Genomic DNA, 26,678 nt, shown 5'->3' with positions numbered 1-26,678 from the left:
GTTACCTAGCTAAAAAAAATGAAAAACAGTATATTGCTGCCTTCTGCTTTGGCGTCTGTGCCGTCTAGGAGTATAGTTTAACTGGCACCACATTCCATCATACGGTGTTATAGGAAACTAGTTCCCTCAGGATAAAAAATAACAGAATATTAAGAGTTCAAAGATTCTAGTACTGTACGGTAAGGGGAAAAAGGATTTTATGTCTTCTTGTACACATATGATGAAAAGCTATGGAAGTTTCCAAGAACTACCTTTTTACTTTCGTCCATTAAATGCTCAAATGTGAAATTTAGAATTAAAACTTTTGAACAATAATCTACTAAATATCCGTTTCCAAAACTGACATGCGCAAATACAGTTGTCTAATTTGTGGAGAGTCACAACTGGAAAAGCAGCATAGTAGGATATTTAGAAGTTGACAAACGCAATGCTTAGTAAAATACATTTACATACACAATTCAGGTTTGCATCCAAGTTCTGCTGCCAGTTCATCCATGAACGGAATATAATCCACCTGTATTGTGTGTCTCTGTGACTCCACATATCTTGCAGCCATAGCTTTTTGTTTCTGTCGGATGTTATGCCACATCTCATCTCTAGTTGGCAGAGTTATCTCCCCCTGTAAAACAATTCAATAAATTAAACATTCAATAATTTTTCTTTTTCCAGTTCCCTTCCTTGGACTAACTTCCTGGAATTGTTTACATGAGCAAACAGCCCTCTTTGTCAGGCGATTTAATGTATACAATTAATGGTTGAAACAGTAGCAGGTAAGGGGAGGTAATCATATATATATATATATATATGACAGATGGTAATTTTCCAATGTCCTTGTGTAATTTATTTTGTCCTTGTATATATTATATTGTGAAACTTGTCTTGGATATTCTGTTATGGATGTATCTGGTTAAACAAATAAAAATTATATGAGAATGTGTGTGTGTGTGTGTGATTTGGATTTTTAATGTAGCTTTAAAAAAAATTCAGTCTTATCGCTGCAATGACTGCAGTGTGGCAGTTTATAGTGATGCACAGCAGTGGGGCATCATGTCGCAGACATGTAGCATGATGTCCCACCCAATCAGATTATCCTGACACCAGGCCGACCAGTCCTAACACTAACCTCTTAATGCTGAGCACCAAGTGAGGCATCTATTAGTACCATTTTTGTAAGTCTTTGGTATGACTTGGCCAGGGATGGAACCCACGACCTCCCACATCCAAGGCGGATGCTCTAACCACTAGGCCATCGGAGCAGTCAAATAATATGAGAAAAGGAGTCCTCTGTGTTGCCCTGATAACCTAAGCAATATATATGAGTTTTTCAATTCAAATGTATTCACTTTATTTTAATCGGACCAATGAAGGAAAAAAGTTCCCTGGTAACATGGGAAAAAAAAGTAAATTTCAGATACTGATCGGTTAGTTACAAGGTTTGAGAATGACAAACAAAACATGTGGAATAAAAGTAACATGCTCATCTAAAAACACCTCCACTGCTACAGCCTCTAAATCTGACCCATACAATGTAATGGAGTCAAAGGTAAAAAAAAAAATACCCCCCAAAAATACAGTACATAGCTGTTCAAAACTGAGTGAACACAATGACCAATTAACATGCATATCTTGTGACAATGGCCATAATACAGTGACTGACTAATATGCATATCTTGTGACAATGGCCATAATACAGTGACTGACTAATATGCATATCTTGTGACAATGGCCATAATCCAGTGACTGACTAATATGCATATCTTGTGACAATGGCCATAATACAGTGACTGACTAATATGCATATCTTGTGACAATGGCCATAAAGCAGTGACTGGCTAACATGCATATCTTGTGACAATGGCCATAATGCAGTGACTAACTAATATGCATATCTTGTGACAATGGCCATAATGCAGTGACTGGTTATATGCATATCTTGTGCCAAGGGCCATAATGCAGTGACTGGTTATATGCATATCTTGTGACAATGGCCATAAAATTAACAAAGTTTCAAAGCAATCCACCGACAACTGCAAGAGAAATTACATTTACAATATTCTTTAGATATTAAAATCAAGCATTAAAACTGAGATATTTTCAGCAAAGGATTTTGAAAACACTTGACCAACTATCATTAATAATTCAACAAGTAAATGATAATTTACATAACATATATGACAAACCTTAAATACTTTTGTTGCTAGACGACACTGCATCTCACTTATAGGCATGATGGCCCCAAGGGGCTGGAAACATCCAACAACTGCCAAGGTCAATTTCTCAAGGTCAGGGGGAAACATGTACTTGTACAGCTCTACTCTGTTTTGTTTGACATCAATCACGGATTTGTCCAGGAATGGAAAACCAAAGATGTATCCGGTTGCTAAAAATACAACATCTATATTGTCTTCGAATGTACCATCATCAAAGTAAACTCCGGTCTCTGTAAATTTCTTGACATTTGGCCTAACTTGGACAGATCCACAAATGATTCTGTTGGGGAGGTCATCATTCACCATCGGATGCTGGGCAAATGGAGGATGTTTGGGTTGTAATGAATACCGCTTGTGATCAAATCTTTTGTTAAGCAATTTGGCTACATATGAATTTGTTAAATTGGGTGTTTTGGAAGTAATATAAGCTTGCACACGATTGCTAACTGCCATGTCAATTGGTGTACCATTGTCAGTGATTCGGTTCAATACCCAGCTTCCCCTTCTTGTACTCAAGAAGACCTGTAAAGATGGAAATATTTTAAATATTACAATTTGTAATATAATTTCTTTTATAGTTATTTAGACAGAACTGACCCCATAGGTTGGTTGCAATCAAATAAAAAGTGTCACAGATTTTGTCTGAGTCTAACAGAGCAAATATTTTGACCTAAAGCTTCTGTTATGCATTTTACAGCTAAATTTGATTCTTCAGTATTTATAAAAAATGCGATTTACTTAATTTACAACAAAAAGTCAATGAGAGTCTCAAGTTTGAGACATTTAAGTAATCTTATCCAATATATATAAATTACCAATCTGCCCCATAATATATGATGGTATTGTAATGGCCATAAAATACCTACCAGTATTGTATGAAGACATAATGCAGTAGGTACAAACTACTAATCCCACTGTACAGTGTGAAGACATGTTGTAGCAGGTACAAACTACTAATCCCACTGTACAGTGTGAAGACATGTTGTAGCAGGTACAAACTACTAATCCCACTGTACAGTGTGCAGACATGTAGCAGGTACAAACTACTAATCCCACTGTACAGTGTGAAGACATGTTGTAGCAGGTACAAACTACTAATCCCACTGTACAGTGTGAAGACATGTTGTAGCAGATACAAACTACTAATCCCACTGTACAGTGTGAAGACATGTTGTAGCAGGTACAAACTACTAATCCAACTGTACAGTGTGCAGACATGTTGTAGCAGGTACAAACTACTAATCCCACTGTACAGTATGAAGACATGTTGTAGTAAGTACAAACTACTAATCCCACTGTACAGTGTGAAGAAATGTCGTAGTAGGTACAAACTACTAATCCCACTATACAGTGTGAAGACATGTTGTAATTGGTACAAACTAACAATTTCCCCCCTGTACTGTGGGAAGACATGATGTAGTAGGTACAAACTACCAATCCCACTGTACAGTGTGAAGACATGTTGTAATTGGTACAAACTACCAGTCCCACTGTACAGTGTGAAGACATGTTGTAGTAGGTACAAACTAACAATTTTCCCCCTGTACTATGGGAAGACATAATGATGTAGTAGGTACAAACTACCAATCCCACTATTCTGTGTGAAGACATGGTGTAGTAGGTTCAAAAACTAAAAACTTTTCCCCTGCATTGTGGGAAGACATAGTATTGTAGTTAGTATAAACTACCAATCCCACTGTACTGTATGAAGCCATAAAGTATTATTGTAAACTACCAATCCCACTGTACTGTATGAAGCCATAAAGTATTATTGTAAACTACCAATCCCACTGTACTGTATGAAGACATAAAGTATTATTGTAAACTACCAATCCCACTGTACTGTATGAAGACATAATGTTGTAGTAGGTACAAACTAACAATCCCACTGTACAGTGTCAATACAAAGTATTAGTTATTGTAAACTACCAATCCCACTGTACAGTATGAAGTCATAATATTGTAGTTAGTATGAACTACCAATCCCACTGCACTGTGTCAAGATATAATGCAGTAGTAGATACAAACTACCAAACCCCACTATAATGTGACGACATAAAGTATTAGTCATTATAAACTACCAATCCCAATGTACAGTGTGAAGAAATAAAGTATTAGTTATTGAAAACTACCAATCCCACTGTACTGTGTGAAGACATAAAGTATTAGTTATTATAAACTACCAATCCTAATGTACAGTGTGAAGAAATAAAGTATTAGTTATTGTAAACTACCAATCCTACTGTACACTGTGAAGCCATAAAGTATTAGTTATTGTAAACTACCAATCCCATTGTACAGTATGAAGACATAATGTTGTAGTTAGTATGAACTATCAATCCCGCTGTACTGTGTCAAGACATAATGTTCTAGTTAGTATATACTACCTATCACACTGTACAGTATTAAAACAATGTTTAAGTATAAACTACCATTCCCACTGTACTGTATGAAGACGTAATGCTTTACTTAATATAAACTATCAATCCCACTGTACTGCATGAAGACATAATGAAGTAGTAGGTATAAATTATACATATGCCAGACATATTTGTCAGTTCAAAGGATGTGACCAACAATGGGCATTGGTCATAGAATATCCAAAATAGCATGATATTAAAATTGTGTTTGATGTGTTTATTCATTAATCTGTCAAATAAACACCTTATTCATTAATCTGTCAAATAAACACCTTATTCATTAATCTGTCAAATAAACACCTTAACAATGTAAAATTGAGAGGTTAATATGGCATGTTTACAGGCTTCTTCTTTTTTGGACAATCAAAAAAGATGATGTCAAGTAAGCTGCATTATAAGTTTACTTGGTCTATTTCACTGCTCTGGTTACCTAGTGGCTAGAAGGTCTGTCTCGGATGTGGGAGTTCGTATAGTTGAATCCTCACAGAGTCATACCAAAGATTATAAAAGTATTAGCAGCTGCCTCACTCGACACTTTGCATTAAGATGTTAGTGTTAGGATTGGACTGCCTAATGTCATGATAATGTGGCTGGGTGGGACATGATGCCACATGTTTGCGGCATGATGCCCCAGTGCTATAAACTGTCCGAGTGCAGACATCATGGTGACATGACTGAATTTTTTTTAAAGCAAAGTTAAAAAAATCCAAATCAAATCCTTTGTTAAATAGTCAATAAGGATGTTGCTGGCTAAGCTTGTTATAGTTCAACTGCATAAAGAGGCCATACTACTTACGGTCAGCTGGTCAAATGTGGGTACAGAAGGGCAATTTAATCCTTTCATGAAAAATAGCAGCAGCAGTAGATTCCAATGACCAGTTTCATAGTAAGAAATATGTTATTCCTACAATGTTTCTTAAATTTGTAGGATTATATGACTTAATAATAATAATAATAATAATGAGGACTTTGTATAGCACCTAATCTTTAGAAGCTCTAAGCGCTTTACAACATTAGACAACACCTATAAGATAAGAAACATAATATATTATTACAAAAACAAACAACACGAAATTAGAAAAACATTAAAAAATAAAAAACATGCTGAGAATATTTCAGGTAGGAAACATTATTAGGTCTTTAAGTTTATTCTTGCAGTCGAAATAAATGAGTTTTGAGAGCCCTCTTGAATGTGATCACTGTGTCTTTGTGTCTAAGTTCAGTGGGCAAATCATTCCACGTTGCTGGGCCCTGGTATGCAAAAGAACGCTGTCCATATGACTTTGTCTTCACAGTGGGAATAATGAGTATACGATTGTCAGAAGAGGAGCTTTAAATATCTTGCTGGTGTGTACACATGGGTGAGGTCAGATAGGTATGTTGGACTAGAGTCCGACAATGAAATGTAGCACAGAGAACAAATTTTGTGTTTGATTCTGGATCGAATGGATAGCCAGTGTAGGGTACAGAGCAGCGGGGAGGTGTGCTCTGATTGTGGTACTCTATGATCCGAGCAGCTGTGTTGTGAACTTTTTGAAGTTTCTGGAGTAGATATTGAGATGAACCAGACAGAATTGAGTTACAATAGTCCAGTCTTGAAAGTACTAACGAACACACAAGTGTTTTAGTGGCATCAACTGAAAGATATTTGTGAACTGAGCTGATACGTCTCAGCTCAAGATATGCAGCCTTGCATATATTCATGACATGTTGGTGCAATGTGAGAGTACTGTCCAGAGTAACACCTAGGTTTCGTACTGATTGTGTGAATTTAATGAGGAACTTAAATCAGGAAATAATAATTATCAGTCATAAGCTGTTTGTTTGAGAGAGCAATATTTACCATGTCAACTCATGAAAACTGAAATCAGATCAAGAAAGCTAGAGTTTTAATGGAAGTGGACAGCACTTTTCCTATTTGTGGAGATTGGATAGCAGACTCAGTACAGTGCTTTGTGAACTCTGTCAAGCATAATTAAAATCAGCGTTAGTGTAGCATGATGCATGCAACATCCATGTTAGACTTGTGAATAGCAGAACTACAGCTAAGGAAAAACAAGCTGGTGACATTGCTGAGATTGCTAGATCAAGTAATAAAGAAAGCTGATGAAGCAATGTGCAAGTTAATCAGTCAATGTATTCTTGCAGCTAAATGTCAATGTCACCACCACAAAGTTGTATCTTTAGCATAAGGCCTGTAATTCCAAATCCATTAGAATAGTTATCTTCAACGCTGGAGGAATTTGTTCATGATGATGTAAAAGCAAGTGTCCCTGTGGGATTAACCATTAATGAATCAATTGACCCTGCAAAAGAGAAGTACTCCATTTCAGACCTTCTGTATCTGAAAAGGGAAAACTGCATACAAGAATGCACCAATTTACAAGATTTCAACTTAAAAACATTTCCCATTAATGCAATTTCATATGAATTTTTTTAAATTAATTTTTGTTTGAATACATTGTACTAAAAAATAATGAACTTGTTTGTTTACAACAAAAATATTGGGCTTGTAAATGGGTAAAATGAATGGTATTAACAATAACTGAATTATGTACTTTTCTATGTAAATTAAGGGCAGTGAAACAAATATTTAGAGTTACGTGATTTTACCTTGGGAATGCAAATATCATATAAGTCATGAACATACTCTAGGCATATCTGTAATCTAGTGAATTTATTTTAATAATGATATCAGTATGGCATGGTACCTAATTGGCGCATCCATGATACTTCGCTTGAAGAAAGGGTCACATTTTCTTAAAGAAACTTGCCTCTATTTAGTTCAGATGCATTGTGTGGTCGATAGACTATCACTGGCCTATAGACTCTCACAGGGCCATAAACTCTCACTGGCCTATTGACTCTCACTGGCCTATAGACTCCCACTAGCCTATAGACTCTTACTGGCCAATAGACTCTCACTGGCCTATAGACTCTCATTAGCCTATAGACTCTCACTGGCCTATAGACTCACAGGCCCATAAACTCGAACTGGCCTATTGACTCTCATTGGCCCATAGACTCTCACTGACCTATAGATGCCACTAGCCTATAGATTCTCACTTGCCTATAGACTCTCACAGGCCCATAAACTCGAACTGGCCTATCGACTCTCATTGGCCCATAGACTCTCACTGGCCTATAGACTCCCACTAGCCTATAGACTCTCACTGGCCTATAGACTCTCACTGGCCTATACACTCCCACTGGTCCATAGACTCTAACTGGCCTATAGACTCTAACTGGTGTGTAGATGCTGCTAAGAAAGTTATAGAGATTGGTTACATGGAGAGCACAGTCAACTTTATTCATACCTACTATAAGAGGTCAACAACTCATCTTTCTAAACTACAATTCTGGCAAACAATCATTGATGACCCCATCTTACCCTCCCCCAATAGGATCATTGTGTACACTTGTTGCAGACAAGAGATTTGATGTACACTGCCATTAAGCAACATGTTGATGGATCTTTTACATTGCTGAAAACCAAGTACCTTGGACAGGCTTCTTAGAATTTCTTAGAACAATACCTGACAGCACTCACTTCAAAGGGATAAAACTAAAAAGTTCATTACATGACAATGACTTGCCAACCAAAGCGTTAGAGTGTGTACCAATTTTCAGGAAAATGTATGTGACAGATTCCCAGACCATGAGAAACGCATTCACTATGAGCCTATGTCTAACACATTTCCTCCAAAGGTTAGTGGCATGCCACAGTTTGGTAATAATCACATAGACACACTGATTGCTCATTACGGTCAACCAAGACAGAACAGCGATGCAGTAATCAGAAATGATGGCAAAAAGGAGTGGGGGTTAACCAGGTACATTGTGTACACCACAATGTGATTTGTTTGACAGAAATTTCAAAGATAATTCCAGTGATAAGCATAGATTTCTGCAACCGAATGTGCTACAGGCCGAATGTTGAAACCTCTGATGAACTTACGAGAATAAAACTCGCTGGCTTTTAAAAGTCTTTCATCTGATGCCAGCGGTCAGGAAGTAGAAGGGATATCGAAACAGACTATCAGTAAAACAAAGATAATGCTTTCACCAAACTTACGTAATTTAAGCGAGTGGATTTACCATAGTTCAAATGTGGCATGTCATGATCAGTTAGGGGAATAATGTTAAATACATTTAGTTAAACAAAGAAAACATTTCTGGGAAAATCGTATGGATACACTTGTGGTTTGCTGCTACCAGCAGATGACATTTATGGAAGGGTCTAAACACTGTTAACTTTTTAATGAATCTATACTGTAAGCAACTGACTTGCATTTTTGTGAACAACAAAAACATTCATGACCATTAAGATTGGCCCTTGGGGTGTTTGATTAGATCAAAGCAGACAATGAGAATAAGATGCCGGTTCATCAACTGTTGGTTAATGATGATCATTTTGATCAAAAGACTAATTACATACATGTGATGAGACACCTCTCTTTGATAAAAATTACTTGCCACAGTTTTAATGCATCATATTATTATGCGATGTCTGAAACACCTGCATGTTATTATATACAATATTTACAAAAATAATGCCATGATTTAGGGACCTATTTTGTTTGTTGGAAAAATACAAACTCCTATGTTAATCATCAAAATTCTGCTGTTTTTTAGAGTCAAAGATAGATATATTTTTGTTTTTGTGTGATTATCACACAGTGCATGTGTACTATTCCAGTAGAAGCTTCACATAATTTGCTTCCTGTCAAATTCAATTTTCTCTTAAGATGGCTGACAGAAATTAGTAGATGCACCTAGTTTTGATGAAGAAAACTGTGGAGACCAATAGAAACCTTAATAAATTATTGTATAAAAGATAAGTCTAATCTCTTCATTAATTCCTTCTGGCTGGACATACAAAATAAAGAATGGGTAGCTAAAGGTACTGAAAATTGTTGTAGTTTTAACATCACCAACAATCACAATTATAATAAAACACAATTGTTATGGTTACCAACTGCCTTAATTCTTCTTTTAATTGCTATAATGTTTAATATTTCATAATGAATTAGCATTAGCAATCTGATGATATACTGGTGACATGGGGGCACTCACCATTTATTATATACTTTTAAGAGAGTGGCGTATGTAAGATGAACTTGTTTGCATTTGAAACATGCACAGTGGAGAGAATGTTGGCATACTTCTATGCTACTTCAATGTAATGTGGCTGATATTTCTTTTGATATTGTACTATTGGAAATTGTACATGATCTAAGCAAACAGCTAACTAAAATGACTGCTCACTGGTGCTAAAAAAAATCAGCCTGAATTAGTCTAAAGTATACTATGTATAGCAGATATTAAAATATGGACAATTGATTTTGCCAGACCAGACAATACCAGCTTCTGAAAGTGCAATGAATGAATTACCAAATATATGAAATGTAAAAAAAGTTATTGGCTATCTTTTTACAATTTACCTCTGAAGTTCAGCAAGTAAAAACAACCAAGTGGAGCTGGCAGCTTTTTAAAAGTGCACATCTGGAGTAAAGTCAAGTTGTATACTTTATAACCCATATCACACCCAGCAAATCATACAACAAAATAAATGGAATCAAAGTTTCTTTGAACAATACTCTAGATATACAAGGTGTTTTTCAAAGAGCCAGGATAACCCAGGGAAAAATTTTTCTTTAAAATTTTAACCATATGCAAAGAACGAAACTGTAGAGCGCCACCATATAATACACACATAATGTTCTGAATTACTGCATAGAGAGAAAAAGGTATCATTATTGGGACTCCATGTTTTAGGATTGGACCACTACTTTTTTCCAATGATGAAATCGTGGATGGCAACTTTCAAAATCCTATGAAGAGCCTTGGTGATCCTGTGGGCATTAACAAAAATTAATCATAATTTAGAGCCTTGAAATTGATGAATGTTTACAAAGTTTTTCATGCATTTTCTGCATGAAAAATTGAAGTGTGAAGTGCATTATGGTCTCTATGTAAAGATGATGTAGCAAAGTCTGAGAAACCAAATACAAAATACAATATGCTACACCCAAATTGATTTGACTCTAGTCATCATGTGATAAGTTTACCTGTGAAGTAACTCTGCTCAACTCAACAGCAGCATCCCCTCCTGAGTTCCCTATCCCAACAATAACAACCCTCTTGCCATCATAACCCCGACTGTCCTTGTAGTCATGGGAATGAATGACCCTGCCCTTGAACTTGTCAAGGCCAGGGAAGGTTGGCATGTGCTTGTTGGCATGGTGACCTGTACAGACTAAAACAGCATCAAACAAAAGCTCATCAGTTTTCCCACTAATCTTATCAGTAATCTTCAGTACCCATTGACCTGATTCTGAAAAGTCGGGTGCCTGGCTGATTTGATTCACCTGGAGAAAAAAAAATAACAGAAGAAGGTAATTAAATAATAACCTTAATGCAGTTTATAAAAATTGTACGTAGTTCACTTGTCTATATAATTTCCATTTAATCTGACATATTACCATATTTTGATGTAATAGGTGTAACCTGTATTTTAAAATTAATATGGGTAAATTTGTTTTCTAAAAGCTCAACACACTCGCCAACAGTCTACTATATATACTCACCTGTAAGTTGGTTCCAACTGCAAACAACACGTACCTTGATATGCCTTTGTATAAATCATAAAGAAAGGAAGACCAGGTCTATTTTTATTTTTGTTCTACTGATTAGTCCAAACAAGCTGCATGAACACAAATCTGCCTCATGTTATGCGACAACAGATCTTCATCTGTGCAGTTTGTGGTTGGATCTGACAACCAATAAACGTATAAATTTATATCTATACTAGAACTATTAGTTTACCCATGTTATATAAGACACATGCAAGATCCCTATCTTACATAATCGCTAGCCAAGGTTCCGATATGTTAACTTAATCTACACCTTGGCGGACTGAGCAAACATTTCTGCACATGGGGGTCTGTGAATTTCATTGGATGTAGCGGTAGGCCACCATATCCAATGAAAATCAAGTTGTTCAAAATTTTGAACACTGTTCCTACAATATTGAGACAAAGGGAGCACACAAATGGAATAGGCTCATAAATAAACAATTTTCCACTGCCGTTCAATGTTTGTACAAATACATCCTTTCACTCAAATACACCTGTAATAGCCTCTCTCTGGTATGAAGTAATACTTTCCATGTTAAACTTACAAAGTATCATTTTAAAGCTAATTGCCTGCACCAATTTTGCCAATAAACAATGCACATTTTTTCATGCTATTGGTATTTTGCCATTACATACTAAGGGATGCAACTCATGAAATACAATAGATGTCACTTGGACAAAGCACAGAAATACCTGATCAATCCACCAAGGCATAAACTGGGTTAACCAATTGGAACCTTGGCTAGCATAGATGCCTATTTAAGACTGATCTCACCTGCCTAGTTTAGTGGTAGCGAGACTTTATGAATGCACTCAAGCAAGTTTTAAAAGCATGGTATCCTAGATAGTTACAATTAAATAACCCCTTCCTACCCATACAAATTCCTGGTATCTAGAGCTGGTACCCACCAGTTGATAATAACTCAGGTAATAAAATGATCCACATTGACTGTAAACGAGACTGCTCACCAATGCTTTGACCAAAAAGAATGCATCAACCTACTGAGGCATGTGCACTGTATTATACTGAAATGTGGTATATACAAAGTTCAATATGGTAATATATGGAGTTTAATGTGGAGTTCATTATGGTGTTATATTTTGATATTGCACAACCAGTCTGGAACTATGTACTGTGTTTTCACTCACACCAGCACATGAAAACATGATTTTATGGTTGCTTTAAATGTTTATTAAAATCAATTTGCTCTGTTGTTGTTGTTTTGGGGTTATAATGCCATTTTTCAGCACACGATAGGCTATGCATGGCGGCCAGTATTAATGGTGGAGGAAGAACCCGGGAAAACCCCGGGAAGAACCACCGACCCACGAGAAGCTACTGGCAAGCTTTCTCACATACCCACATTGGCCGAATCCTAGACTCGAACCCACGCAGACGGAGGTGAGATGGCAGTGATCTGTAACGGACAGCACTTTAGACCACTTGGCCACTCTGGGCCCCATAATTTGCTCTGAAATAAATCAGATTATATTGATAAAAGAGTGCAGAGAGCAAACAAAATGTAGTATAGTTTTATACAAAACCACATTCATGTTTTGAGCTGAGGCTAGGGCATGGATCTGACGTGGCACTGTCAGTCCCATTATATAATATAAAACTGTATGATCTATCAATAATGGCCCCATCATAGCATGTACAATCTGTCTGATATATCACTAATGGCCCCATCATATCATGTACAATGTGTCTGATTTATCACTAAATCTATATATCATGTACAATGTATCTCATCTATCATTAATGGTCCCATTATATCATATAACATGTCTAATCTGTCACTACTGGTCTCATTATATCATGTAACATGTCTGTCACTACTGGTCCCATTATATCATGTATCATTTCTAATATGTCACTAATGGTCCCATTATATTATGCATCATGTGTCTGATCTGTCACTACTGGTCCCATTATATCATGTAACATGTCTAATCTGTCACTACTGGTCCCATTATATCATGTAACATGTCTAATTTGTCACTACTGGTCCCATTATATCATGTAACATGTCTAAACTGTCACTACTGGTCCCATTATATCATGTCTAATCTGTCACTACTGGTCCCATATCAAGTAACATGTCTAATCTGTCACTACTGGTCCCATATCATGTAACATGTCTAATCTGTCACTACTGGTCCCATATCATGTAACATGCCTAATACATCACTACTGGTCCCATATCATGTGAAACATGCCTAACACGTTGGTAATGGTCCCATATCATGTAACATGCCTAATACGTCACTACTGGTCCCATTATATTATGTATTATGTCTAATCTGTCACTACTGGTCCCATTATATTATGCATCATGTGCCTATCTGTCACTAATGGTCCCATTATATCATGTAAAATGCCTAATACGTCACTACTGGTCCCATATCATGTAACATGCCTAATACATCACTACTGGTCCCATTATATCATGTATCATGTCTAATCCGTCACTACTGGTCCCATTATATTATGCATCATGTTCCTATCTGTCACTAATGGTCCCATTATATCATGTAACATGCCTAATACATCACTACTGGTCCCATATCATGTAACATGACTAATATGTCACTACTGGTTCCATGATATCATGTATCATCCTGATACATCACTACTGGTCCCATTATATCATGTATCATGTGCCTGATCTGTCACTAGTGGTCCTATCATATCATGTAAAAAAAAGTCTGATTTGTCGCTGACACTCCCATTATATCATACAAGAATCTTTCTTCCCAATGGTACTTGAACTGGGGAAGTAGTCAGCACGTTGGACTTGACACCAAAAGGGTTCAGGTTCAATTCCTGCAGAGACCAATACTGGTCACCTATCTCTCTAGGCTATAAAGACACCTTATTCAAATTGCCTTGGCATGTCATAAAATGTTTTGATGTTTGCCAATAATCTAGTTCTCTCTCAAGAAGGAACAAAACATAAGATGTTTATGTGTGTGGCTGTGTGTACACTTTACTGTCTGATGGTACTTTCGTTGAAAAGGGGCTGCAAAAAGCATTTCAGACTTAAAGTACTCATAAATATTACTTATTAAATATTCATCTGCTACTGTGATAATAAAGACAGTTTTGACATAAAACATGTTTCTTAATGTTATCCTCTTTCATTTCTAAAAACATTACATTATATGCAGAAAAAAATGGGCATTACTCGTGAACATAAAGATCACAATAGCTTTTTATCATTACAAGTACATAAAAATATGGCTGTTTGTTTAAAACTTGTGTATTCTGATTTATACCCTGTAAAAATCGTCATGCTGGTTGGAAATATAATGTTAAAAATATAATTTTTATCACCTCACTCTTACATGTGATGCATCTGTCTGACCGCTTATGAGTACAGGTGCTCGATGCGAGCTTGATGTTGAGAAAGAAAATAAACAAGCAATCATCCGAAGGAGAAAATCATACAAAGTGACAAAAATACTTTAGATTACCCCCATGACCCGTTCTGACATAGGACCCTCTCTATCATACTACATACTATCATATATCTTATATTGTGATAGAGAAGGTCATGTCAGAACGGGTCATGGGAATAATCTAAGGTATCTTTTATCACTCTGTACGATTTCTGTCTTCCTTCATATTATTTGTTTTTCTCAACATCAAGCTCACGTCAAGCACCTGTGCTCATGAGATGATCAACGACCTGCCCCGTCATAATACTCTCATGAAATTAAATTGTAAGATGTTCATTGCTGAGTCATTTTATATTGTGTTTGAATAAAGAAAACTCAATACTTGTATATATTTAACATTTGACAAATTTACGAATTTACAAACAAACTGTCTGTCACAGGCACTTGATTCTGGGGAAACTAATGTGTACACTCACCATATATGGTGATTGTACACATTAGTTTCCCCAGAATCGAGTGCCTGTGCCGTCTTTGTCTGTCCGCACTCACCATTATGTGAGTACAATTTTGGGTTCTATTTTTAGGTGGCAGGGTCCAGTTTCGTAAATTTGCCCCAGGCAAATTTCTTAACTTAAGGCTATGGTGTGACTTTTTCAGCTAGTATTGTTTACTATTTATAAATATGAATATATTTGTGAACTAGGTGTTTCGGGCTTGTGTTGTTCTTGAAATTGATGTCAGGCATGTACACTTTCCATAGTTGCTCTGCAGTATGTTGATAGTGAAATACCAATAGTCAGCTAGGAAGAAGAGCTAGCCTACCATAGCAGTAGACACGTGGGTTCAAGGCAAGTAGAGTATCTCAAAAACGGCTTGGATGACAACTATTCTGAATTGCATCAAACTATTTAGCAGACAATGTTTTTCAAAATTTTCATTCAGGGAAAGAGCTTGCGTTTGCACTGTGAGCACCACATGCTGTCAAAAATGGCCTTTGGATGTGAAAAATGCATGTATAAATAGGGGTTGGGGTGCATAAAGTTCTTCTGCTATGAACTGCCATTGACTTCTCTGGTCAAGTGAATACTATTCTTATGCTTTGTTTTAATATAGGTATCTAAAAATATGGACCTTTTTGACCTCACTTGTGTATTTGATTTTTTATGATTTTTTTATACTAGGTTGCTGATTGCGGTATTAAATTTGTACATAAAAACTGGCTCCTGCCCCCTTTTAAGGAAAATTGATAATTTTTTATGGTGCAGTCAGCCACATCTATTATACTTTTCTGTTTCTTTGTGTATATTTAAATAATTTTTATGCATTAGCTTCATTCTATTTCCTTCCTTTTTCCATATATCACTTAGTGTTGTAAGTAATACTCTTTGGAGAGGGAGGTAACTGTGTTTTGTACCTCAATGTGAGAACTGTTTACATCATGACAAAGTAGCATATTTTGGACTTAACTTACTAAATATGGGAACAAAATGGTAACTATAATGTATTGTCTTGCACTTTCTGTAGCTGTCAAGGTTTGCACCCCTATGTGTTATGAATAATATTCATATTTCAATACAGACACACATAAACAATTGCATAGCATGTCAACATGTATTCTTAAAGGTAATTTTACTCCACAGGAGCAGATAGAATTCAGAGGAATCATACATAAACATACTGTTGTGAATATTGAATGTCACCAGTGGAACGGTCATAGAAATAATGATGCATATGGCATATTGCTTGCTATATATATTTTGGTGAGAAGAATGAAAGTTTTAGCACACCGATATAGTTTCTACCTTCATGACCCCACTCTGAAGTTGACATAAGAGATTCATATCTCACACTTGGGTGATAATAGGAAATGTTTCATTGTTATGCATATATCTTGAAATTTCTAGGTTCAGTTAACAAAGGGGTAAAAGCTTAAAATTAAATGGAAGTTTCATGCATTTGACAATACACATGCAGTTTCTCCTCTGAAAGTCTTATGTTTTCACTGAACGTTAAAAGTACATCAATATCACTTGTTTCTTTTCTTTTTGCAGGTCTCAGTATGCATGGTAAGGGATTAGGATTAATCGGTTAGTCATGCTGAAAGAAACAATAGCTTCAATCTCACCCAGATACTCATTCTGATCTAAGTGCACAAGAGAGTGACTTTGACGGACAGATTTAGCTTCTGCAGGAGTTGTTTTATGGTACGTGTTTATGAAAAGCCAAGCCGGTGAAATGCTTTTTACCTTGAACTGAATTTTCCACTGTAAATATTTGTTCTATACCATATCTTATTATTTACTATGATTTTGTAAACTCCAGAAAACATTAAAGTCAGTTGTAAGTAAACTGGTGTCTGAGAAGAAATTTCTTTGTTAAATTGTATTGAGTAATTTGTATATATATATGGTCAATTTCATTGGCTATGTATCTATGAATTTATTTGATATGTCACTTTGTAAGTTTTAGGGTCACACACATCAGTATATCAATATTCCAGCATTGTCTAATGTCAATTGATTAAACTTTGACTTCTCCAGACTAGCCAGACTTGTGTTGCAATTACCCCCCCCCCCCCCCCCCGCCCCACAACACACACTGACACAGCACTGATGCTGCTATTAGCATCTCCAGAATGATAATGAAAAGTTAGGAACTTCTTATTTTATATCAGTCTAAAAGTACTTCTAAATTACATGATTTACTTAAATGTGTGATTTCTTTAAGTTTGCTAGAAGAGTTTATAGAAACTTTTCACTTTTGTCACTGGCAACTAATATAGCATTTCTGTCATTCCCTCCTAAAATTTATAACCTCCAGATCTCTTCTTGACATTCATGAAACATTGTAAAGGAATTTTGATTTTGTACTGATGCTATAGTGGTAAACAAAGACCAAAAGCATTGTAGGTTGCAAACAATTTGAAATCTTTCAAGAAATGCAGTCAGTCATAATTCACAATGTAAATAATGCAGTGCTTTTTGCCGCAAAGAGGTAACTTTTTTAAAAGCATAATACCCTTTTCATTTTTGCACACAAAAAGTTTTCATTTATACCATTGTACTAGATAATGTCTAAATATGTGATATGTACACAACTTTTGACAAAAACCATTTTCAGCCAAATTCTTAAGGTGGCAGGGTCCAGTTTCGTAGATTTGCCACTGGCAAATTTCTTAACTTAAGGCTATGGTGTGACTTTTTCAGCTATTATTGTTTACTATTTATAGATATGAATATATTTGTGAACTAGGTGTTTCGGGCTTGTACTGTTCTTGAAATTGATGTCAGGCATGTACACTTTCCGTAGTTGCTCTGCAGTATGTTGATAGTGAAATACCAATAGTCGACTAGGAAGAAGAGCTAGCCTACCATAGCAGTAGACACGTGGGTTCAAGGCAAGTAGAGTATCTCAAAAACGGCTTGGATGACAACTATTCTGAAATGCATCAAACTATTTAGCAGACAATGTTTTTCAAAATTTTCATCCAGGCAAAGAGCTTGCGTTTGCACTGTGAGCATCACATGCTGTCAAAAATGGCCTTTGGATGTGCAAAATGCATGTATAAAATAGGGGTTGGGGTGCATAAAGTTCTTCTGCTATGAACTGCCATTGACTTCTCTGGTCAAGTGAATACTATTCTTATGCTTTGTTTTAATATAGGTATCTAAAAATATGGACTTTTTTGACCTCACTTGTGTATTTGATTTTTTATGATATTTTATACTAGGTCGCTGATTGCGATATTAAATTTGTACATAAAAACTGGCTCCTGCCTCCTTACCAAAACCCCAAACGGTTGCATACGACATTCAGTTTGCACACAGCACACTTGCTATTCTGTTGTGGAAAGAAAAAAAACACAACATGGAATCGATTTTAGGCTGTTTATAGTTGATATGGATGCTTGTTAAGGATGGCTGTAAACATGTCACGTGACGGTTATGTAAGCAGTAAGTTACATGATGTGCGACAAAATAAAAAGAATTCTTTAAATGGAAAGCAAATATTCTGAACAATAATTGCAGAGGTTGCGCTACCAGGCAAAGTGGGTGACCAACTCACCAGAAAAATCTGAACTTTTGCCATATTATGTTAAGAAAGCAAAAATGACTTCACTCTGCTATTTTTATTTAGATCTCCAATGACAGTAGTTTATAACTTCTGAGCTGCGCCCTCACCATGGCCAGGTATTTCTGATAACTGTATTGTAGCTGAAGGCGAAATGTATTAATTTGGTGTTGATACGAATTACATCAACAAACTCGTGCATATTTTAATAGCTAATTGTCAATTAACCCTTTCCCGAGCAAGATATCACTGCTCGATTCCATAGTGTACTACTTGATGATGAGAATGTACCAACTTGTTGCAAAATTTAAACACCAGAATGTAAATAGTAACTTTGTGTTTTTTTAAAATGACGATTTTAACTGTTCTATTTGTGTTATTTTCTTTATAAAATCAGTTTGAAACATAAGTGAACCTGGAATGGCAGACATTGCTATGAAATACCACATCATCAGATTGTCTGTTTTTGTCAATAATTTGGCAAAAAGATTAAGGTAGATATACAATTCAATGAAAACAAGGTCTAAATATATTACGTGACAGCATATTTAGAGTAAATATTAATTATGTAGATCAGAAACATGGAACAATGCTGTGTTGTGGAACTTGAAAAACCGCTGTTACGGTCATGGTTGCCCTTTGACAACATTCATTTTTTGTATAATACAGAAAGACAATGAAACAGATACTATTTAACCGATGCATGTCGTTACTACCACTATGTAGATAAATAACAAAACCATAAATCCGCAGTCGTATCAATGGATTGTTGTCATGAGAAATGTGTGGTTATATTAAGAAAATCCTTCTTTCTAAAAATAGATGTACATGAACTCGCACGACACAGTACATGTTCTCGGTTGGAAACAAGGGTCCAGTTCAGTCTTATGTCGACTTCAATGATTCAGTGTGTTGCTTGTGGGTAGTTACAGTAATGTTTTATCGGCAACAATCAAATTATTACGATCAGTATGGTAAGAAGTCACTTGCGCATTTGCTCCTATGTACATGTTATAGGGTTGTTTCAAAGTAGCTTAGAAATCTTTTTTTACTGCAATTTTATTCAAAACTTTCAGAAAATAAAAAATTAAGAGACTTTATAGCAACAGATAAACAATATGGACCAAAATGAACCCTCTGACATCAAGTGCTTAGTTCAGAAATCATCCTTAGCAAGATAGAATGCCACTAAGCATACATAAATGCCAAGAAGTGCATAAAGGATCAATATTATATATTGCAAATGAAAATAATGCAACAAAATATGTCAGACTCGAAGACAATATCAATATTTTAAAGTATGTGTACTAATTCATTACAGACCCAATATACTAAATAATACATTGTACATAAATATTTTTATTTTTAGATTACATCAGAATTACCATTGGTGGCAAAATTTATCAAGAAATTAAGGAGCAACGAAGAAGTGAATACAAAAATATTATTAACAGATGTGGTGTAGCTACTTCCTGCACCAATCCTGTCAAATGCTGGCTCGCAAATATTTTATGGAGTTTATACTGAGAAATAAAATTGTGTTTCTCCATCCTTGTTACACAAGTTACATTTTCTAACCTAATAGTTTTAATACCAATTAATCGAACATGGAACAGTGATGTCTCTCTTGTTGTTTTGTGCTAATTGCAAATGGTCACTAACATCTTTTAAAAAAAAAATATGAAAATGTTTCACATGAGAATATTTGTTAATTTCTAATGCAATGTTTACATTTGTTTCTTGATAGATTGAATACATGATAAATTGACACATTTCATAAAATCTTAACCACACAGATGTTGCTGCTGATGCTGCTTTTATTCATTATGTAGCTGGAATAGATTTATGCTAATTATTATCCAAATAATTAAAGAAATTGTAAGTTAAATATCTCATTTGTCCATCCTGTTACGCAAGTTACGAATTGACAGCAATGTTCTGACAAGCAATATTTGGAAAGGAAAACTGAGAGTTATCTCCCATCTGTTAATTAATTGAAGATGGAATACTAGACCACTGATCCATAACAAATTTTATTTGAAAATTAAGTATTTAAAATTTGGGGTATTTTTCCTACAGTATGGCTGAAGAGCATGTGTGTGTGTGTGTGCATTTGTGTGTTTTCATGTATCTGTAGATTATGTGTTAATATTTATGATTTTAGATTGTTTGGGTAATTTAGTAAACAAAAATACATTAGATAGCTAATTTTGCCCATTGTGAGTTTCTACTTTAGTTCATTTTGTTTGGCAAACATGCTTACTTGGCCTTTTGACCCTGTTGACAAATTTGATGGGATCTGAGTTCAGGTCACTGGTTCTGCCCTTTGTAAAACCAGGTACATGTATTCTAACTTCTGTTTATTCACTCCAACCATTACACTTTTGGCTTAATCATTACACTTTTTTTTCCTCAAAGTATGTCTTACACTTGCATGTGTACGGATTATGCTTTTTTGGTACCGGTACATTAAAAAATAAAAGTAATGCAATACAAAGTTCATCTTTTTAGTCCAGCTCAATAATTTTTGAAAATATTCCTAAGAAGAAAGTACTCTTACACAGCAGCCATCTTTTAAATGCAAAATTCCAGACTACTGACACACCAGCACAGTACAGTGTGCTTTATTTGAACACCACTGGAACCGATTTAGAATACTCAATACTTTTGCACTTGTGAAAGAACTTGTATAACTATTTAGGGTTTCATTCACCATCCTCTAATTTAATTTTAATTTTTCACTTTGTATTTTAGGGAAATAAATTATTTATTGAATTTTACAAAATTTGGTTTTCACTCTTTTTCAGTCACTTAGTTTAATACCATAGAGCTGTAACAGTATGTATATTTATATGTATGTATTTATGTATGTATGTATGCATGTATGTATGTATGTACGTACAAAAATTAAAAAGCAAGCGATAAGAGATGTACGCTGCTCTAAAGAACATGTTAACAAAGTTTTCTTTGATCTTTGTTATTGAATACTGAATATAAACACTCATGTAAAATAAAAACACATCCTAATTACTTAGCCTGACAAATACTAACAACTTATAAATTGGAATATACATAATCTCTATAATTACAAATGGCTTTGAAAACAAATCAATATACATGTATGAGAATCATTCAGATTATCACCACATATCCTACAGAATTCTGGAAGCAATTCAGTTGAGATTATTTTTTTCAAAGTATAACTAAAATTGATTTATACATGACATAAATGTTGTTTAGAATGTCGTCATGTATATTTGAGATATGAATTTAAGGCTGAAAACAAGCTATTGTAAGAATACAAATTTTGTTACATGACACTAAATATCATGTCCACTTCATGAAAATATTCCGAAATTTTCACGATCGTGATCAACATTTAGACTATGGTCCAGGTCCCAGTCTGGTCACTGAATTTTCATAAAAATAATGAATGAAACGACAAAATAATCTGTCTTTTGACCTGAAAACTTTATAAAAAGTGAATACTGCTTCAAAATCAAGGTGCTAATTAAATAAGTGGCTAACCATTAAAATTTCACTGGTACATGGGATTTTTGCTCTAGTGGGAAATATATTTTTCTTTTCTCCAAGATAATTTATTAATTAATAATTGATTCAACATTTTGGCCATAAATCAGAATAATATTTTGTTCAAGCTGTTTAAAAGCCTAACATTGTTTCTACAAAATCTTCCAGCTCCCCACTTAACTCGTTAATCCCTGGTGCCCCATTTAAGCATCAGGAGGTAGTACCCTACTTCTGAACTCTGTGTCATCAAGGTCATTTAAGATACACTAAAGTGGGTGGTATTACATAAAAGTAGACAGATGTAGCTCTACAAAGGACCATACAATTTGGACTTTCCAGTCTTGTTACAGAATACAGAGGGGAAAACATTTTATTGACCCGATTTTTTTAATACCCAAAATTCACTCATGGTCAGAAACTGATTTTGTCTCCTCATTTTAGACTTCTGGGCCTCAGATCTTAGGCAAACAGGTCTGAACTGCAAACAGACAGGGGAACCTTTGCAAAAAGTGTGATAAGATGGGGATTTGGAGTAAAAATTAAGGGGACAGGACACGAAAATGATGGGTCCAATAAGCCGACAACAAAAGAAACATTTTACCCTGCTATACATATGCAAGCAAAATAGTCAATGAAAAACAACATATCTATCACAGCTAGGTCACAGGCTAACCTAACATTTCTTGCAAGACAATTTATTTATTTGAAGTAGCCTCCAAAATGTGTTTCCTACTTGCATTTCAAGCAAAAATCTCCATGCCCGGGGTTAATGAGCTCAAATTAAATGGTCAGTCATTAAATTGTCCTGATGTGAGGAAATCAAAATGCTTCAATCATATTACTCTGAAAGATATATTTCTGTAGGTAATCAAATTCAAATATAATAACTTCCTTTAACTGATTAGAGAGAACAAAATCTCCCCTTGCAGTCCTCACGGAAAGCATTTAATTTCATCAGATGATATACAACATAACGGTCTATTATCTATTTATTTATTTATTCACTGAAGCTATATCAACTAGTACTAGTATTTGACACTCACACACCAGCTAGAGATAAGAACCCAGATCATTACCTTGACTTTGATACCCAAGTTATCCCTTCACCTGATATCATTAACTAGGAAAGTCCTACATATTGTCATTATGAATGCTCCAACAGTCTTTGAGGATAAGTCTGGCTACCACTGTGTACATTTATCACCCCCACCCCAACCCAAAAGAGGACCAGGGAAGGGCAACCTGTCATTTTGACTAAGGCTATGCCATTGAGCATCCTCAATCACCTAACACAGCGTTTTAAATCAAATGCCTGCTCAGGTACTGGCTGGGTCACTTCGTTCACATCACAGTAAGAATTCTGTTTGAGAATCTGTTGATAGCATCTACATAGCCAAATGATAATTCTTTTGTAAACAATATCTATGTTAAAACAGATATGTATTCTCAAGGTCTTATACTCTTCTTTAGGATAAATTATATCCCTGCTTGTAGGTGAAAAACTTCATAAGTTCCATACATGTCAACTAGAACTAAAAAGATCTATGTGTACCAGAGGGATTTCCCTTCTCCATTTCATAAAAAGGGGAGGAATTATCTTAATACATGATGGATTTAACAAAGTACAAAGTGTGATTTTCATGCATTTGGTTGATTTCTTTGACGTCACTTTTGAGAAATTAGTGTGAATCCTGTGATCACACATCCTAGAGGGATGGATCACTGCCATCTCACCTCTGTCTGCGTGGGTTCGAGTCTAGGATTCAGCCAATGTAGGCATGTGAGAAAGCTTGCCAGTAGCTTCTCGTGGGTCAGTGGTTCTTCTTCCATCATTAATACTGGCCGCCATGCATAGCCTATCATGTGCTGAAAAATGGCGTTCAAACCTACAACAAAACACATCCTAGAGTAAATCCTGAATTCCAAACATGATGTGAAGCAACTATATAAATATATATTAATGAGCAGAAGTACTTTAAAAAAATAATAATACTAGTACTTTACTGAAGCCAGGTTAAATGTAATGCTTCTGACTGATCATGATCTTCAATGCATCCTGATTATACATTGGATGAAATTCAACAGTGTAGTAGAACTGGGGGTGGGGGGTGGGGGTGGGGCATGAGATGCTTCCAAAAGGGCTAGGCTAGATTTTAAAGGTTACTGTTAGTTCAGACTCCCTAAGCATCTCCTTTCCTGTACCCTTTTGACTCCAATGTTCAACTAAGCTCCCCCTATCCATCACCCATCATTCCATCCCTTGTAATCAAAAGCACGACACCATCATCTCAATCAAATCTCACACAAAGTATCACCACCCTCTTTCCAGTTTTGTTAATTTTGTGGCATTGAAGAAGTTCACATTACAAGAAAGGTTCTCAGTTATGGATATGTGACTTTCAGCCATCACACATTCCTCCCAACCCTGAGTTTCATGATGCCTGCACCCCCCTTCATGTCTGGAATGGACATCATTTCAGTAGTGATTGTCCAACCATATTTGTTTATTTTAGCCATGTAAAAACCCCAAAATAAATAAATGAATTGACAAGACACTGCCATTACAAATGACTCTGCCTCCAAACAGCAAAGACCTCCAAAAGATTTCAATACAATTATGCTGATTATCTTCTTAACGTGGAGGGACCTATTAAAACTACACAGCTCAACGAAGCTGAATTGATCAGTGTATTTCAAGAGTGTTAAAATGAAAATACTGCATTTCATTGGCATAAACAAGATTACTTTCAGGCAAATTAAGACAACACTTGATATGACAGGCTTGACAAGCAACTCAGAATGCAAGATGGGTCCATGTTGATTTAGTAGGGATGAAGGTGTCATGCTAACATTATTTTAGCTCTGACATCACAGATTTTAAATATCTGATATTAAAGTTTAAATTGTGAAAATGCTTGCATCTTGTTTTGCACTTAAATTTATTTTTTTCTAATTCAAATGGCCTCCAAGATTATGCGAGTAGATATCGTCTTTACCTCTCCTTGAGAAATGTTGATTGGTGTAATGTTATTACTCGTTAACTTCATTTATGCTGTGCCCTCAAATATCTCAACTGTTTATGTGTGGTAGACATAATTTCACAACAGTAGAATATTCTACCAAAAGTCATACTTTTTACGTATGGAAAAAAAGACGAATACAAGCATGTTTACTACAAACCTCTATGCTGAACCTGATGTATTTCTTTAGGTCAAAATGATCTGCATACAGATGAAAATATTTCTGCACATAAGTGTTGTGCATGAAAACCGGAAACTCTTTAGGAATTGGAAAGTCGCTATAGCACATCATTTCCTTGCTGGTGTTTATAACGGTTGATCTCATCACACACGCCTGCTCCTCCCTTACAGATTCTGTGAAGTTCCATAATCCCCCTATTTCCTCGGTTCTTTCAAAACACACAGGTTCTAATCCCTCATCAAGGCAACACTTGATGGCCGTTAATCCACTGGCACCGGAACCTATCACCGCTACTCTCTTCACCATGTTACAAATTATTCTACTTGTTTGATTGTTGAGCTTCTTTTAACTTTCTACTGTTTTGCAGACGGGCTCCTGACTAATACTGAATGTTATCACCACACAAATAGCTATCAGTGCTGGGGAGCATTCATTTGACAGAAATGTATCGCTCTCTTTAACAATATGGTCCCTATATCTTTCGCTCTACAGTTTCGTAATTTGCACAGCAAAATCATACCGAGTGACAAAATTACCTCAAATTACCCCAATGTCCCGTTGTGACATAGGACCCTATCATACGATAAATGTCTTTTTAATAATGATAGCCAGGGTCAGAACGGGACCTAGAGGTAATTTTGTCGCGCGATATGGCTTTTTTTCCCGTCAGGTTATTGTTTTTGTTATTTTTGACATCAAGCTCGCGTCGAGCACCAGTGGTTGTGACTCACACCGGGCTGCACCGTTGATAAACATGGCCTGATGTTAGTATTCCGTCCAAGAGTAGGGGTACTAATATTCGTTATAATTAAATGCCTGCTGAAACTTGGTGGTCTATTAACATCGATTATTTTCTATACCGCCATGACCTGTGAAAGAGTCGATTTGTTTAGGAAGGTGTGATTAGCATAATGTAGTTGCCTCCCTTTGATTTCTTTACAGCGTCAACTATGGATCTCCTGGAAAAGACAAGCATGGCACATTGAAGTCCACATATCAGTCTTTCTCAGTATGTATCGAAAGAATGGTGCTCCGCTGTATGTCAACATGTTTAAATCATTTGTGTAAGAAACGAAATCGGTAATTTTATGTACATTTCGAGGCACTGACGTAAACATTAAACGAAACAGACGCGGATATCATTTGCGATGTCGTGCGGAAGGATTTTGTTGTTGTTGTTCTATGATTTAACGCCATTTTTTAGC

General features: G+C 35.7%; 1 protein-coding gene across 2 annotated transcripts in view; it reads right to left on the bottom strand.

Moving 5' to 3' along the window:
• Window positions 1–26,160, bottom strand: part of LOC149780459 (flavin-containing monooxygenase 5-like) — a 32,251-nt gene extending 6,091 nt beyond the window's left edge. Inside the window, exons 1-4 of one of the 2 annotated variants that reach the window (XM_089937399.1) lie at window positions 25,453–26,160; window positions 10,702–11,001; window positions 2,181–2,732; window positions 454–619 (exon numbers count right to left, since the gene is read on the bottom strand). In XM_089937399.1, the coding sequence (XP_089793525.1) occupies window positions 454–619; window positions 2,181–2,732; window positions 10,702–11,001; window positions 25,453–25,779 (1,345 nt within the window). In that variant the 5' untranslated portion in view covers window positions 25,780–26,160. The remainder of the gene's footprint in view (window positions 1–453; window positions 620–2,180; window positions 2,733–10,701; window positions 11,002–25,452) is intronic. The other variant, XM_089937398.1, reaches the window with a different exon arrangement.
• Window positions 26,161–26,678: the final 518 nt, after the last annotated feature.

The sequence above is a fragment of the Sinohyriopsis cumingii genome, chromosome 16, assembly GCF_028554795.1.
Source record: "Sinohyriopsis cumingii isolate HCF-2022 chromosome 16, ASM2855479v2, whole genome shotgun sequence".
NCBI classification, from domain to species: Eukaryota; Metazoa; Mollusca; class Bivalvia; order Unionida; family Unionidae; genus Sinohyriopsis; species Sinohyriopsis cumingii.
Note: the sequence above shows the minus strand (reverse complement) of the source record. Positions and strands in the feature narration are given on the sequence as shown.